Raw genomic sequence first — 18,338 nt, 5'->3', positions numbered from 1 at the left:
TTTAATTAACAACATTTTAACAGCAGGTTGGAAGCCGTACTGCTGACGAGGCTTTAAACAGAAATAAGAACATAAGAAAGTTTACAAACGAGAGGAGGCCATTCAGCACATCTTGCTCGTTTGGTTGTTAGTAGCTTATTGATCCCAGAATCTCATCAAGCAGCTTCTTGAAGGATCCCAGGGTGTCAGCTTCAACAACATTACTGGGGAGTTGGTTCCAGACCCTCACAATTCTCTGTGTAAAAAAGTGCCTCCTATTTTCTGTTCTGAATGCCCCTTTATCTAATCTCCATTTGTGACCCCTGGTCCTTGTGTCTTGTGAAATGAACATCTGGTCTAACAAGCAAATGCTACTGATTCATCAGGTACACGTGACTTTCCTGAGAATCCTCTACTGGTGCATTCTGGGAGATGTAGTTGTTTGGTGAGTTTAATCAAAGGTCAAATCTACTACAATAACATGAATGCGCATGAGGAATAATTTCTGTGGAAATGAGGGAAAGTGAAAATCAGGAACTGAAATAAAATGTATTTTATATCAAAGTGGATATAAGAAATGTAGGACAAATAATCACGGATACACATCTGGATTGTTTTAGCTGGTTTGGTCAGTACTCGTCCTGGTATTGCAGTACAAATGTCAGTGGCCTAGGTGAAAGGAACATTTGTTTCCATATTACTTTTAAATCACTCAGTGTGGAGGGTTATTACCATTGATTGGACTCAGCTGTGCAAATGAGGGAAATTCAACTTTTTTTGTTGTAAAATTAACACATTTTAATAGGTTTCATGACGACGAAAACAGAAAATCTGCAGTGACAAGTATGTTGGGTCCACTAAAATGCAGGGGGGTGGGGGTTAACCTTTCCAAAAAGTCATAAGCTCAACTTTTTTGAAAACACTTCTGAAGAAGTGGTTCAATTACATTTCTTATAGATAGTTCTGTCAATAGGACAGAAACTTTTCCAATTTTTATTTTCAACATTGGTAACAACCTTCCTAAACATATACAAACTATACCATTCACTCCAAGCATTGTGACACCTGTGATTTAGGAATGTGTTTACTGTACAGGCACATGTCACTTTGAGCCCCAGCTGATCTGCTCTGAGGTTTTTGTTGGGCGTCCCTGTCTGCCTCAATCACCGTGACTACTCCATGCACAGTAATACACAGCGGTGTGGTTCAGAGACAGCCTCTCTGTCTGCAGACTGAAGCTCTCACTGTCTGTTCTCTGAGCTGTGAAATCTTTGATTGGAGACTCATCAACCATTCCAGCTGCTCTGGAGAGGAACAGCATCTCTATCCCTCCACTGGAGTCCTGTCTGTACCAGTACATGTTGGGGGTGGAGGTACCCTTTACAGAACAATCCATTTTGACTGTGTCTCCTGGAAACTTGGAGATAAACAATGGAGTCTGGTGAATTGTCTGAGAGAATATACCTGGAAGAGAAGAGCGATACACTGTGAGAGCAGACCCCATGAGTCCACACTACAAAAAAGGCATTGAGAGTTCAGAGATGAGCAACCAGACTAACCCCAGTTCTAAAGGATATGAGTTGATGGAGCTCCTAAATAGCCTAGGCTGAAATATTAAATTAAGTGCAGGCAGTTCACTCCCGTTAATCAGCATTAAACTATAATTTCAGTTCAAATGTAGCAGGCATTTCAATTGTTCAGGCAGAGGGCAGTCTGTATGCCATTAGTAATTTCATCAAGTTGCTAGCTAGTCTAGGGACCCCTCTTTAAGCCCCAGCTCATTTCCACTGAGGTTTTTGTTAAGGGGCCCTATGTAACTCAATCACCGTGTGTACTCCATGCGCAGTAATAGACACCCTTGTCATTAACAGATAGGCTTTTCATTTCCAGACTGTAACTGCTGCCATTGTGTCTTTTTGCTGTAAAGTCTTTAGAGGGATCTCCATGTGAATCGGGTCCTACAGAAACAACCAGCATCTCTATCCCTCCACTGGAGTCCTGTCTGTACCAGTACATGTACGGGTTACTAGTACCCTGCACAGTGCAAGCCAGCTTGGCTTCGGTTCCAGCAAACTGGACTATAGAAGGAGGAGACTGAAGGATAGTCTGCAGTCTCACACCTGGAATACAAACCAGAAAACTAGCTAAGAAACAGCAGGGAATGAAAACTGAGGGAGAGAGAGGAGTGAGGATGGAAGAAAGATAAAGAGACAATTGTTAAAGATCCTTTAGTAGGAGATGGTGTAAACTTGGATTTATTTGCTTATAAATAGGTTAATATATCCATTTGTAGTTTCAAATATATTAGAAAGTTATTGAATAACAGTTACTCAAAAAAGGGAACAACTATTAATTAAATTGAAAAACAGAATATTAGATATTAATACAATTAATACAAATAAGTGACCATAATATGAATTTACAATAACTAAAACATGACATTGCATAGAAAGAAGTAAAGAAAGAAAGAACGAAAGAAAGAAAGAAAGAAAGAACGAAAGAAAGAAAGAACGAAAGGTTATGTTGATAATACAATGTGCAATGTTTTACATTACAAAATAGGATTCTATCACTTACAGTGTATCAAAGTTGAAAAAGTGAGTATTATGAAAATCATTCTCCAGCAGTGACTGAGGTAATATGTGGGTGAATGTCCTGGTTCAGAGCCAGCCTGCTTTCCAATCCGATCTGGAGACGACTGCCGTCTAGAAAGAGATGAGCTTGTCTCTCACTGCAGCGCTGAGCTCACAATCAGACAGGAAGTGATGACACTTTGATAAGGGCTGTCAAAAAATGGTTACATCTGAATTGAAATGCATATTAAAATGAACTTACTTATTTTCAAATTCCAAATCAGTTACTTCATTCCTGTTGAAATTCTACACAGTTTTCAAAGAGATTGTTTAAATATGAAAAATATATTTTGGTATCTTCAGTATTCCCTACTCTTTTATAATTTCTTTTGAATGTTGAGTATTCAATCATTTTACCATTTCACTGTTCTCTCCCCAATTTGAAAAGTCACCTCCCTGCAACCCAAATACTGATTCAGGAGAAATGAAGATCAAGCACAGCACAGAACCAGGACCTGAGCACAGAGCTGAAATGAAGTGGAGATAGACTAAGACTGAGGAAGGAGACACTTAATCACACAGCGTGCTGAGGGGATTGAATGGGATACCTAGTCATGTTGTTGATGCTGAATCACTTGACAGTTTTGAGATCTATCAGCTACTAGGAACTGGACAAGCATAGATGCCCAGAAAGGCCTCCTCTGGTTTGTAAATATTGTTGTGTTCTTCTGCTCTTATGATCACTGGTCGACCTTCGTTCCTGCTGGTCAGGTCAGTTGCCTTTTTCTAACCCAACAAACTAGGCAGAAGATGTTGTCTATCTCCCTCTGCGCCCCAAGCCAAGTATAGAAACTCGATGCTTCTGGGATTCAAACCAGCGAGCTCTCAATGGCATGACTCACCCTGCATTCCACACTGTAGTGCCTTTACTTGGGAAGCCACACCCCATTTATCATTTCCATAGTGTGAATACAGTTTATTGCAGGTTTTCAAAATAATCTGCAAGCAAAATCTTTGACTGCATCTTTGGATCAAACTTTATTCATAGAAATTTCAAAAGAGTAATGAAACGATAATGTAAGATGTGTAAAACATTTATTGGATAATCATACAGATGCCTCTGTATTTTTGTATATTAGTTGAGTGTGTATAAAAACAAGGCATTTGAATATACTATACAGACTACGATCACCCTAAAACCCTAAATAAGGGCTCTTTGTTTTCTTTGCTTAAATTTTAGTTTTGCTTTGCTGAGCTGAAGCAGAGCTCTACAGATGGGATTCATAGCAGCTGACAGTAAGAGGGGGGCTGTTTGCTTTAGGTGACAGAGTGACAGGAAGGTTCAAGGGGAGAGGGGCTTGTGTACCTGCAGTTTAAAATGGTGAACCAACAAAGCCTGGTTTCTGATAGAGCAGAGTGCACAGAAAGCTATGCTATTGAAGAATGCTGTTAACATTCACCCACAATTCATATTTAGTGTATAACTGAACATGCTGCAGGTTTAACTAACAATAAAACGTGGTTATGGTTTGTATTTATTCTACAGTTAGAAGGCAGTCTCTTTGAGCCCCAGCTGAGCTGCTCTGAGGTTTTTGTTGGGGGTCCCTGACTTCCTCAATCACCGTGACTACTCCATGCACAGAAATAGATGGCAGTGTGGTTCAGAGACAGGCTGTTAGTTTGCAGACTGAGGCTCTCGCTGTCTGTTCTCTGAGCTGTGAAATCTTTGATTGGAGACTCATCAACCATTCCAGCTGCTCTGGAGAGGAACAGCATCTCTATCCCTCCACTGGAGTCCTGTCTGTACCAGTACATGAACGGGTCACCAGCACCCTGCACAGTGCAAGCCAGTCTGGCTTCAGTTCCAGCAAACTGGACTATAGAAGGAGGAGACTGGAGGATAGTCTGCAGTCTCACACCTGGAACACAAACAAAGAAACAAACTTACCAAACAAGAGGGAATAAAAACTGAGTGTGACAAAGCAGAGGGGAGAAAGAGCCCAAAACAGAATGGAAAAGAGACAGCAATGATAACATTTTCATATATATGACTTACATGGTATGAAGGTTGAAAAGGCGAGCAATATAAAATGCATCCTGTTGATCTGTAACGATGAGAAAGCTGAAGCAGACGGAGGTAATGTCTTTGTTCAGATAATTAGAAAAAGAGATGAATGTGATCTAACAGAAAGGAGAAGAGGCTGATTGCACTCTGCCGTGCTGAACTCACTGTGAGATTAACAGGAAGTTCTGACTCTATTATAAGGTACTGTGAAAATGGGTAATGCTGGGATCTAGTTTGAAGTGTTATGGTTTAGAATGTGTACCTTATAAAAGTCCATTCATTCCTTTGCTAAATAGTTACTATGTCTAATATTACATGCATTGTGATATCGTGTGTTCCTTTTTATTTGGCTAGCATACTAATATTCCCTTTGTATCATAGCATCCAGATATACAGAAGATACCATACTGTATTTATTGACCTGTGTCTCCATCTAGTGGTGAGAGGAAGCATTCATGTCCTGCAGAACAGAGCTCCTTTTTCATTGTGCTCCCCTGAGCTAAAATAGAGCCTACACTTTCCATGCATACCCCTGCTGCTACACATACTGGCAGGAGGATGGCTGTTGGTGTTTAGTTCACACAGTGACACAGTGGCCAGAAAGCTTCAGGAAGCTTGTGTGCCTACCTGCAGACTCAGTGTAGGTCATGTAAACAAACTGGTCAAGCAACAACATATGTCTTCTGTTGATGCAGAGTGCACAAGCTAAACTGTGGTAGAATGTAATAAACATTAACCCCAGAGTCACACTGACATGAGTGTGGGACACTGCAGGTTTAACTAACAATAACATGTGGTTCAGGTTTGTGTTTATTGTACAGTTACAAGGCAGTCTCTTTGAGACCCAGCTGAGCTGCACTGAGGTTTGTAGAAAGACATGCAAGACTAGCAGAATAAAGGCTGAAAAAAAAGATTGATAAGATGATAAAACTGGGAATGGAAGTAAGAAATAACAAATATAGCAAGAAGAAAGAATTAATGAAATAAAAAAAAATTCATTAAGATTTCAAAATTGTAGATAATATCACTTACATTGTATCAACGTTGAATAGGTGAGCAAAATAAAAATCATCCTGTAGAACATGGAAAGTGTGTACAGCTGGGGGTAATGTTTGGGGTGAGGATCATATCCACACACAGCCTGCTTTGTAATTAGACCAGGAGACACACAAGATCTTAATGACAGGAGAGCAGTCTGTTGTCAAACAGTTATATGCAGTAAAAAGTGAACTGTATTGGAGAATAATGTCCTGTGCTGTGCAGAGCAAGATTTACAAAGCATGTGTACAGGTGCAAAATGTGTTCCAGTTTCTGTTCATCTTCTGAAAGAGTACAAACAGAAAGTGCTGCGCCCGAATGGGAAATGACAAGACACAGTTACCACCACTGGTTTGCAGCGCACCTGTTTGGCATCTTTAACAGGTTTAAAATGTAGAGCAAACTACACAAATAAAGAATAAAACCGCATCTCCATAGACAGATTGCTTTCTTGTTCTGTAGTCTAACAGAGCTGTGTTCTGTAATAAGGTTTTTGAACGGGTGTAGGGTTACTTTCTCACACTGTGGTTGCTCGCACAGAAATAAACAGCAGTCTTCTGCCTGAAGGGTCTGGATATTCAGGGGGAAAGACTTTAAGACAGATCTCTTAGCTGTGAATCTGTCCGGGATGGATTGCTGCCTCTCCTCTGATCTAGGACCAGCTGAATAGTAGATGAGATCCAGGCCCTTGTCAGGGGCCTGTCTGTACCAGGACATGGTATTATCTGAGCCATCCTGCTCACAGTCTAGAACAGCAGAGTCCCCTTTCTTCACGATAAGGAGAGGACGCTGGGTGATGATAGTGGCCTTTGCAGTCTCTAAAGGAACAAACATAGATGTGTTAACAGTTGTGCTTCAACAGCTATTCCATTTGCCTTTAAGCAAAGATGAACAATCAAATCATTTTGATACGGCTGCCCAATTTAACACAGAATATCCTAATGAGCATAATAATTATATTGCCTATGATACCAGACTTATAGGACACCCTGTATAGCAATACTAAAATAAATGTGTTATAACATTAGTCAAATGTTTAAATGAAAAGTCTTTTTCAATGTATTTCATATCATTAGTACTGCCATAGTGCTGTCACAAACAAACTAACGCTGCTTAAAAAGTTAATAGTTAATAGTCCCTGAATGGTTACTTACGGCTGTTTTAAAGCCAGGACAGAAACAGGAGGAGATACACCTGAGACATGCTGCACTGTGCCGTGTTTCAGCAGCTCTACACTGGAACTAACAAACAGACCTGCCATTGGTCATGACTGTGCTGGTATATATGAATGAGATCTATCTATATGTCTGAGTGCACAGGCAAGACACGGGGGAGGAGGAGAGACAGGTTCATCTCTTGCCCTGCCCACTAAATATCTGAAACCTGTTACATCTTACACATGCAACAGAGACGTGTAGAAACACCACAGGGAGCTCATTCTATCATTCTTAGACACGTATTGTCCTCTTAAAATTACAAAAGTCATATTTTTTATTAAGTATATTCTGGGCTAGCTTTGTTTTTAGTTGGGGGTGTAAGTGTTGCACTTCTAAAAGGATGAGGCAAGGTCCATTTCAGGTACAACACAGGAATTGAATATTTCTGCAGAAATCAAAGATGCTTCCTTTTATTTCCAGTATCCTGCACTATGCATGACGCTGCTGTGCAGGGGTTATCTCTACTGCAGCACTCAGGAGTTTCCTAATTGGTCTTTCTATGGGATGCTAGTGCTGCTGCTGCCACCTATTGACTAAAACTTTACACTGCAGTTAAAGTATTTGCTAAGAAGCAATACCCATTGAAAATAAACCCTATGTTAATTACTGTGACTTTTTAAGGGAGTGTTTATTTTCTCTTTTAATACTCACTGTACGTATTCATTATTGCATTTCTGATATAACTTCATAATAAATACATCAACTTATAATATTAATTTTCTATTAATTTTCAACAAATATGTTGAGCTTACTTTATCGAAAGGCAATCTATTGAAAAATACATGTTTTATACTGTTCCTGATGTATTTATCTTTGCTTTCCTTATTTAATAGAAATACATATGATTCTCCAATATAAAGGGATAGAATTTACCCATTCAAAAATGTGTATCTGACAATGAGCTCTGAGTGATGGGTTCAGATTAATACTGAGCGTTTCAGAGTTCTGCTTCAGAGTTTATCTTGAGGGGTGTTGACTCTCATGATTTAATTGTCTACAGAGGACAGGAAACCATATCCTCTTCATTAACAAACGTGTGGCAGGATCTCAATTGTTTATAGACAGGTTGTCATGCTGCGTTAGATAGGATTTAGGTTACAGACAGGAAAGCTGCTTGAAGTATTTTTTTTTCTACCAGTTTACTCATTTGCATTTCCAGTTCAGTCTGTGCTTACCCAGCACTGCCCCCTAGTGTCTGTGTGTGGGATACAGAACCCTTTAGTGTTGAGGTTTTTGTATTGAGGTTACATGACTCTCTCATGCTGTGTGCTGCTAGCACAGTAATACACAGCAGAGTCTTTAGGGTGCAGATCTGTGATATTCAGAGGGAAGCTCTGCCTGTTGGGTCTGGTAGCTGAAAACCTGTCGTCAGTGAACTCTTTTTCTGAATCCATGTTTTCCCGCTTAGAGTACAAAATCAGTTCCAGTCCCTTATGAGGATATTGCCTGTACCAGTACATGTACTGATCAGAGCCCTCTTGTGTACATGTTAAGAGAGCTGTTTCCCCTTCTTTCACTGTAGAAAACTGTTTCTGTGTCACCACAGTTACACCTGCAGCCTCTGAAATAAAAACAAAAGGATCTTTTAATGACAAATATATAAGAAGTACTTCATAACAACTCACTGGAATAAAAAAATAACTTTTTTTTATTTCAGTCCTTAGGCCCTCATATCAACTATTCTTTGGCTCTGGATAATAACTATTTACCTTTAAACAACACCTATAGAATGGAATTATAAACCATTTATATTCCAATTTGCAGCTGAAATTGTCTCCCATCCTCTTGTGAATCCTCGACAATGATAAGTAAGTGTCAAGCTACTCAGTTAGAAATTTCTAAAATGACACAAACGCAGTTCAGCAAAGCCTATAAAAGCTGGCACTTACTTGACAATGAGAGAAACAGAACTAATACAAGAACTAACATTGTGAGTCCTAATGAGAGCTGCTGAGTGTCACTGACAGGGGTTTGTTTCACAGTGTTAAGAGTATCAGTGCTCATGATGTCATTGTGTACAGAGCACAGGAACCCATTTCCTGTTAGTGGAGACGAGGCTGGTGAGAAGAGCTCAGCTCCTGGAATGTGCTTCTATACAACCTGCAGCAGCTCCTGCAGGGAGCATTCAATCACAGCACTCCAGCTCTAGTGTGGGGCTACACACTACCAGGGGTATTACTGGGAACAGAGGCTACAGTGTACTTCCAATGACAAGACTAGCTTCAGCTATGAAGCCTAACCACCAAACACTGAACTATAACACTGTATTATTCAATAATCCTCAAGCCTACACCTGCTTCAGCTAAGAGCACACCATCCTTATGACCCTGTTCTACTTGCTGTAATATCATCACTGTGTATCTTATTCAGCACTGCCCCCTAGTGTCTGTGTGTGGGATACAGACCCTTAGTGCTGAGGTTTTTGTATTGAGGTTACATGACTCTCACATGTTGTGTCTCTACTGCTAGCACAGTAATACACAGCAGAGTCTGTAGGGTGCAGATCTGTGATTTTCAGAGGGAAGCTCTGCCTGTTGGGTCTGGTAGCTGAAAACCTGTCATCAGTGAACTCTTTTTCTAAATCCATGTTTTCCCGCCTAGAGTACAAAATCAGTTCCAGTCCCTTACGAGAATATTGCCTGTACCAGTACATGTATTCATCAGAGCCCTCTTGTGTACATGTTAAGAGAGCTGTTTCTCCTTCTTTCACTGTAGAAAACTGTTTCTGTGTCACCACAGTTACACCAGCAGCCTCTGAAATAAAAACAAAAGGATCTTTTAATGAGAATAATATAAGAAGTACTTCATAACAACTCACTGGAATAAAAAAATAACTTTTTTTTACTTTCCTTAGGCCCTAAAATCAACACTTCTTTGGCTGTGGATACTAACTAATTACTTTTAAACAACACCTATAGAATGCAATTATAAACCATTTATATTCCAATATTGCAGCTGAAACTGTTTCCCATCTTCTTGTGAATCCTCGACAATGATGAGCAATTCTCAAGCTACTCAGTTAGAAATTTCTCAGTTACACAAACGCAGTTCAGCAAAGCCTATAAAAGCTGGCACTTACTTGACAATGAGAGAAACAGAACTAATACAAGAACTAACATTGTGAGTCCTAATGAGAGCTGCTGAGTGTCACTGACGGGGGTTTGTTTCACAGTGTTAAGAGTATCAGTGCTCATGATGTCATTGTGTACAGAGCACAGGGACCCATTTCCTGTTAGTGGAGACGAGGCTGGTGAGAAGAGCTCAGCTCCTGGAATGTGCTTCTATACAACCTGCAGCAGCTCCTGCAGGGAGCATTCAATCACAGCACTCCAGCTCTAGTGTGGGGGCTACGCACTATCAGGGGTATTACTGGGAACAGAAGCTACAGTGTACTTCCAATGATAAGACTAGCTTCAGCTATGAATCATAACCACCAAACACTGAACTATAACACTGTATTATTCAATAATCCTCAAGCCTACACCTGCTTCAGCTAAGAGCAGACCATCCTTTTGACCCTGTTCAGCTTAATGTAACACCAGCAGTGTCTACTGTTTAAATATGAAAATATATTATGGTATCTTCAGTATTGACTGCTCTTTCATAATTTATTTTTTATGTTGAGTATTCAATCATTTTACTGTTTTCTCCTCAATTCGAAAAGTCACCTCCTTGCAATCCAAATACTGATTCAGGAGGACTGAAATTCAAGCACAGCACAGAACCAGGACCTGAGCACAGAGCTGAAATGAAGTGGAGATAGACTAAGACTGAGGAAGGAGACACTTATTCACACAGCATGCTGAAGGGATGGAATGGGATACCTAGTCATGTTGTTGATGCTGAATCACTTGACAGTTTTGAGATCTATCAGCTACTAGGAACTGGACAAGCATAGATGTCCCAGAAAGCCACACCCCCTTTTATAATTTCTATAGTGTGAATACAGTATATTGCAGGTTTTTAAAGAATCTACAAGCTCAATCTTGTACTGAATATGTGGATCAAAGATTGTTCATGATATAGAAATCCCATGATATAGAAAGAGTAATGATACGATAAGGCAGATGTGTAAAACATGTACAGATGTCTCTGTATTTTATTTATATTAGTTGGGTGTGTATCAAAAACGATGCATTTGAATGTACTATACAGATTACGAGCTCCCTAAATAAGGTCTGCTCCCAACTAGATTTGGAAAAGTCAGTCTGCTGCTTTTTATTGAGAATGTTCTTCAAGATTAATAATAGGATATGTACTTTTACTTAAAACAAGTACATTTTTAATGACTTCTCATTTTCAAAGCATTGTAATGTTGAAGCTACACTTTTGTATCATTGCCTATAGACTGACAGTAGATACCATTACTACATATACTATCACAATGTATTCATTTAGTATGTACACACGCCAGTACAATCTCATGAAGTCGGCACAGCCAGCTTGTTTTCAAGAGGCACTATCTAGTGGTGCAAGGCAGAATTAAGAGCTCTATTATTTCTTTGTTTAAATTTTAGTTTTGCTTTGCTGAGCTGAAGCAGAGCTCTACAGATGGGATTCATAGCAGCTGACAGTAAGAGGGGGGCTGTTTGGTTTAGATGACAGAGTGACAGGAAGGTTCAGGGGGGGAGGGGTGTGCACCTGCAGAGTTTAAACTGGTGAACCAACAAAGCCTGTTTTCTGATAGAGCAGAGTGCACAGAAAGATATGCTATTGAACAATGCTGTTAACATTCACCCACAATTCATACTTAGTGTAAAACTAAACATGAGTGCGGGACACTGCAGGTTAACTAACAATAAAACGTGGTTAAGTTCTGTGTTTATTCTACAGTTACAAGGCAGTCTCCCCAGCTGAGCTGCTCTGAGGTTTTTGTTGGGCGTCCCTGTCTGCCTCAATCACCGTGACTACTCCATGCACAGTAATACACAGCGGTGTGGTTCAGAGACAGCCTCTCTGTCTGCAGACTGAAGCTCTCACTGTCTGTTCTCTGAGCTGTGAAATCTTTGATTGGAGACTCATCAACCATTCCAGCTGCTCTGGAGAGGAACAGCATCTCTATCCCTCCACTGGAGTCCTGTCTGTACCAGTACATGTACGGGTCACCAGCACCCTGCACAGTGCAAGTCAGTCTGGCTTCGGTTCCAGCAAACTGGACTATAGAAGGAGGAGACTGGAGGATAGTCTGCAGTCTCACACCTGGAATACAAAGGAAGAAACAAACTTACTAAACAGGAGGGAAAAAAAACTGAGTGTGACAAAGCAGAGGGGAGAAATAGACCAAAACAGAATGGAAAAGAGACAGCAATGATAACATTTTCATATATATGACTTACATGGCATGAAGGTTGAAAAGGCGAGCAATATAAAATGCATCCTGTTGTTCTGTAACGATGAGAAAGCTGAAGCAGACGGAGGTAATGTCTTTGTTCAGATAATTAGAAAAAGAGATGAATGTGATCTTAACAGAAAGGAGAAGAGGCTGATTGCACTCTGCCGTGCTGAACTCACTGTGAGATTAACAGGAAGTTCTGACTCTATTATAAGGTACTGTGAAAATGGGTAATGCTCGGATCTAGTTTGAGGGGATATGGCTTAGAATGTGTACCTTATAGAAGTGCATTCATTCCTTTGCTAAATAGTTACTATGTCTAATATTACATGCATTGTGATACTGTGTGTCTCTCTTTTTGGCTAGCATACTAATGTTCCCTTTGTATCATAGCATCCAGATATGCTGAAGATACCATACTGTATTTATTGACCTATGTCTCCATCTAGTGGTGAGAGGAAGCATTCATTCCCTGCAGAAATGAGAGCTCCATTTTCATTGTGCTCCCCTGAGCTAAAATAGAGCTTACACTTTCCATGCATACCCCTGCTGCTACACATACTGGCAGGAGGATGGTTTTTGGTGTTTAGTTCACACAGCGACACAGTGGCCAAAAAGCTTCAAGGAGCTTGTATGTCTATTTGCAGACTCAGTGTAGGTCATGTAAACAAACTGGTAAATCAACAACGTATTCAGTTTCTGATGAAGCAGAGCGCACATGCTAAACTGTGGTAGAATGTAATAAACATTAACCCCAGAGTAACACTGACATGAGTGTGGGACACTGCAGATTTAACTAACAATAACACGTGGTTCAGGTTTGTGTTTATTGTACAGTTACAAGGCAGTCTCTTTGAGACCCAGCTGAGCTGCACTGAGGTTTGTAGAAAGACATGCAAGACTAGCACAATGAAGGCTGAAAAAAAGATTGATAAGATGATAAAACTGAGAATGGAAGTAAGAAATAACAAATATAGCAAGAAGAAAGAATTAATGAAATAAAAAAAAAATCATTAAGATTTCAAAATTGTAGATAATATCACTTACATTGTATCAACATTGAATAGGTGAGCAAAATAAAAATCATCCTGTAGAACATGGAAAGCGTGTACTGCTGGGGGTAATGTTTGGGGTGAGGATCATATCCACACACAGCCTGCTTTGTTATTATGTAAAGCGTGTACAGCTAGGGGTAATGTTTGGGGTGAGGATCATATCCACACACAGCCTGCTTTGTAATTATGTAAAGCGTGTACAGCTGGGGGTAATGTTTGGGGTGAGGATCATATCCACACACAGCCTGCTTTGTAATTAGACCAGGAGACACACGAGATCTTAAAGAAAGGAGAGCAGTCTGTTGTCAAACAGTTCTATGCAGTAAAAAGTGAACTGTATTGGAGAATAATGTCCTGTGCTGTGCAGAGCAAGATTTACAAAGCATGTGTACAGGTACAAAATGTGTTCCAGTTTCTGTTCATCTTCTAAAAGAGTACAGACAGAAAGTGCTGTGCCCGAATGGGAAATGACAAGCCACAGTTACCACCACTGGTTTGCAGCAGTGTTGCACGTCTAAAGGATGAGGCTCGGTCCATTTCAGGTACAACACAGGAATTGAATATTTCTGCAGAAATCAAAGATGCTTCCTTTTATTTCCAGTGTCCTGCACTATGCATGACGCTGCTGTGCAGGGGTTATCTCTACTGCAGCACTCAGGAGTTTTCTAATGGGCCTTTCTATGGGATGCTAGCACTACTGCTGCAACCTACTGACTAAAACTTTACACTGCAGTTGAGGTATATAGCAAGCTAACAAGCAATACCCATTGAAAATAAACCCTATGTTAATTACTGTGACTTTTAAAGGGAGTGTTTATTTTCTCTTTTAATACTCACTGTGTATCTTCATTATTGCATTTCTGATATAACTTCATAATAAATACATCAACTTATAATATTAATTTTCTATTAATTTTCAACAAGTATGTTGAGCTTACTTTATCGAAAGGCAATCTATTAAAAAATGCATGTTTTATACTGTTCCTGATGTATTTTTCTTTGCTTTCCTTATTTAATAGAAATAAATATAATTTTCCAATAGAAAAGGGATAGAATTTACCCATTCAAAAATGTGTATCTAACAATGAGCTCTGTGTGATGGGTTCAGAATAATACTTAGCGTTTCAGAGTTCTGGTTCAGAGTTTATCTTGAGGAGTGTTGACTCTCATGATGTCATTGTCTACAGAGGACAGGAAACCATGTACCATATTCTTGTGAATCCTGGACAATGATAAGCAATTGTCAAGCTACTTAGTTAGAAATTTCTCAGTGACCCAAACGCAGTTCAGCAAAGCCTATAAAAGCTGGCACTTACTTGACAATGAGAGAAACAGAACTAATACAAGAACTAACATTGTGAGTCCTAATGAGAGCTGCTGAGTGTCACTGACGGGGGTTTGTTTCACAGTGTTAAGAGTATCAGTGCTCATGATGTCATTGTGTACAGAGCACAGGAACCCATTTCCTGTTAGTGGAGACGAGGCTGGTGAGAAGAGCTCAGCTCCTGGAATGTGCTTCTATACAACCTGCAGCAGCTCCTGCAGGGAGCATTCAATCACAGCACTCCAGCTCTAGTGTGGGGGCTACACACTACCAGAGGTATTACTGGGAACAGAAGCTACAATGTACTTCCAGTGACAAAACTAGCTTCAGCTGTGAAGCATAACCACCAAACACTGAACTATAACACTGTATTATTCAATAACCCTCAAGCCTACTCCTGCTTCAGTTCAGCAATAGGCAAATCCTCTTTATGACCCTGTTCTACTTGCTCTGTAATATCATCACTGTGTATCTTATCCAGCACTGCCCCCTAGTGTCAGTGTGTGGGATAGAGACCCTTTCGTGTTGAGGTTTTTGTATTGAGGTTACCTGACTTTCACATTCTGTGTGCTGCTAGCACAGTAATACACAGCAGAGTCGATAGTCTGCAGCTCTTTGATATTCAGAGGGAAGCTCTGCCTGTTGGGTCTGGTAGCTGAAAATCTTTCAGGGACTGATAGTCTTTCCACTTCTGTGCCGTCAACATTAGAGAAGAATATCAGGTCCAGTCCCCCATTGGGATATTGCCTGTACCAGTACATCTGTTGATCAGAGCCCTCTTGTTCACATTGTAAATGAACTGCTTCTCCTCTAAACACCAAGGCAGAATGAGCCTGGCGGACTATAGTTGCTTCTGTGTACTCTGAAAACACATACAAAGTATTCATTAGTGCATTTCTGAAAATAATATAATTATTACATCTTCATCATGAATCCAATGAATAAAAATTTTCTATAAACAAAAAATATATTGATTTACAAACAAACAGATATTTTATATATTATCTATTACTGTTAAATATATTTTCTTTAAATATACAAATTAAGTGTCACCTACAAATACATTTTTAATGTTATGTGCTGTATGTTTCTGCTTTCCTCAGTTAATAGAAATTAGTTTCATTAAATCAATATAAAAAATAAACACATCCAGTATTTTGAATCTAGTGAAGTGTTTATCCATTTAAAAAGTTGCCCCTACCTAACAATGAGTGAATGAGAATGAGCACATGGACTCTGAACATCCTGGGCTCTGAGTGATGGGTTCAGATTAATACTGAGCGTTTCAGAGTTCTGCTTCAGAGTTTATCTTGAGGGGTGTTGACTCTCATGATGTCATTGTCTACAGAGGATAGGAAACCATGTCCTCTTCATCAACACATGTGTGGCAGGATCTCAATGGTTTCAAGACAGGCTGTCATGCTGCTTTAGACAGGATTTAGGTTACAGACAGAAAAGCTACTTGAAGTATTTTTCCAAAGTCATTGTATTTTTCTTGCTCTTAATTGTATTATTACTTGTACTGTGATACTTCAAATGTATTTGCTTACGATTGTAAGTCACCCTGGATAAGGGCGTCTGCTAAGAAATAAATAAATAAATAAATAAATAAATAAATAAATAATAATATTAATAATCAGTTTACCATTTGCATTTCCAGTTGAATGTGTGATTTACCCAGCACTGCCCCCTAGTGTCTGTGTGTGGGATACAGAACCCTTTAGTGTTGAGGTTTTTGTATTGAGGTTACATGACTCTCACATGCTGTGTCTCTACTGCTAGCACAGTAATACACAGCAGAGTCATTAGTCTGCAGCTCTGTGATAGTCAGAGGGAAGCTCTGCCTGTTGGGTCTGGTAGCTGAAAACCTGTCATCAGTGAACTCTTTTTCTAAATCCATGTTTTCCCGCCTAGAGAAGAAAATCAGTTCCAGACCCTTACGAGGATATTGCCTGTACCAGTACATGCATTCATCAGAGCCCTCTTGTGTACATGTTAAGAGAGCTGTTTCTCCCTCTTTCACTGTAGAAAACTGTTTTTGTGTCACCACAGTTACACCAGAAGCCTCTGAAATAAAAACAAAAGGATCTTTTAATGAGAAATATATAAGAAGTACTTTATAACAACTCACTGGTGTAAAAAAAACACTTTTTTTTTACTTTCCTAAAATCAGCTCTTCTTTAGGTGTGGATAAAAACCTATTACTTTTAAACAACACCTATAGAATGGAATTATAAACCATTTATATTCTAATATTGCAGCTGAAATTGTCTCTCATCTTCTTGTGAATCCTCGACAATGATAAGCAATTCTCAAGCTACTCAGTTAGAAATTTCTAAATGACACAAACGCAGTTCAGCAAAGCCTATAAAAGCTGGCACTTACTTGACAATGAGAGAAACAGAACTAATACAAGAACTAACATTGTGAGTCCTAATGAGAGCTGCTGAGTGTCACTGACGGGGGTTTGTTTCACAGTGTTAAGAGTATCAATGCTCATGATGTCATTGTGAACAGAGCACAGGAACCCATATCCTGTTAGTGGAGACGAGGCTGGTGAGAAGAGCTCAGCTCCTGGAATGTGCTTCTATACAACCTGCAGCAGCTCCTGCAGGGAGCATTCAATCACAGCACTCCAGCTCTAGTGTGGGGCTACGCACTACCAGGGGTATTACTGGGAACAGAAGCTACAGTGTACTTCCAATGACAAAACCAGCTTCAGCTGTGAAGCATAACCACCAAAAACTGAACTATAACACTGTATTATTCAATAATCCTCAAGCCTACACCTGCTTCAGCTAAGAGCAAACCATCCTTATGACCCTGTTCTACTTGCTGTAATATCATCACTGTGTATCTTATTCAGCACTGCCCCCTAGTGTCTGTGTGTGGGATACAGACCCTTAGTGCTGAGGTTTTTGTATTGAGGTTACATGACTCTCACATGCTGTGTGCTGCTAGCACAGTAATACACAGCAGAGTCTGTAGGGTGTAGCTCTGTGATATTCAGAGGGAAGCTCTGCCTGTTGGGTCTGGTAGCTGAAAACCTTTCAGGGACTGATAGTCTTTCCACTTCTGCGCCTTCAATATTAGAGAAGAATATCAGGTCTAGTCCCCCATTGGGATATTGCCTGTACCAGTACATCTGTTGATCAGAGCCCTCTTGTTCACATTGTAAATGAACTGCTTCTCCTCTAAACACCAAGGCAGAATGAGCCTGGCGGACTACAGTTGCTTCTATGTACTCTGAAAACACATGCAAAGTATTCATTAGTGCATTTCTGAAAATAATATAATTATTACATCTTCATCATCAATACAATGAATAAACATTTTCTATAAACAACAAATATTATATTGATTTGATATATTTTCTATTACTGTTAAATATATATATATATATATATATTTTATAATATACTACCTAAATGTCACCTACTTTAATTTTTTTTACATATAATGTTATGTGCTGCATGTTTGTGATTTTCTCAGTTAATAGAAATTAGTTTAATTAAATCAATACAAAAATAAACTCCTCAGTATTTTGAATCTAGTGAAGTGTTTATCCATTTAAAAAGTTGCCCCTACCTAACAATGAGTGAATGAGAATGAGCACATGGACTCTGAACATCCTGAGCTCTGAGTGATGGGTCCAGATTAATACTGAGCGTTTCAGAGTTCTGCTTCAGAGTTTATCTTGAGGGGTGTTGACTCTCATGATGTCATTGTCTACAGAGGATAGGAAACCATGTCCT

General features: G+C 39.6%; 1 gene segment (V, D, J or C); it reads right to left on the bottom strand.

The window, feature by feature from the left end:
- Positions 1-780: 780 nt before the first annotated feature.
- On the bottom strand, positions 781-2,677 carry LOC131722003 (T cell receptor beta variable 30-like). The segment is given in 2 exon segments: positions 781-1,443; positions 2,557-2,677. Coding segments are annotated over 2 exon segments (345 nt in total).
- Positions 2,678-18,338: the final 15,661 nt, after the last annotated feature.

The sequence above is a fragment of the Acipenser ruthenus genome, chromosome 50, assembly GCF_902713425.1.
Source record: "Acipenser ruthenus chromosome 50, fAciRut3.2 maternal haplotype, whole genome shotgun sequence".
Classification (NCBI taxonomy): Eukaryota; Metazoa; Chordata; class Actinopteri; order Acipenseriformes; family Acipenseridae; genus Acipenser; species Acipenser ruthenus.
Note: the sequence above shows the minus strand (reverse complement) of the source record. Positions and strands in the feature narration are given on the sequence as shown.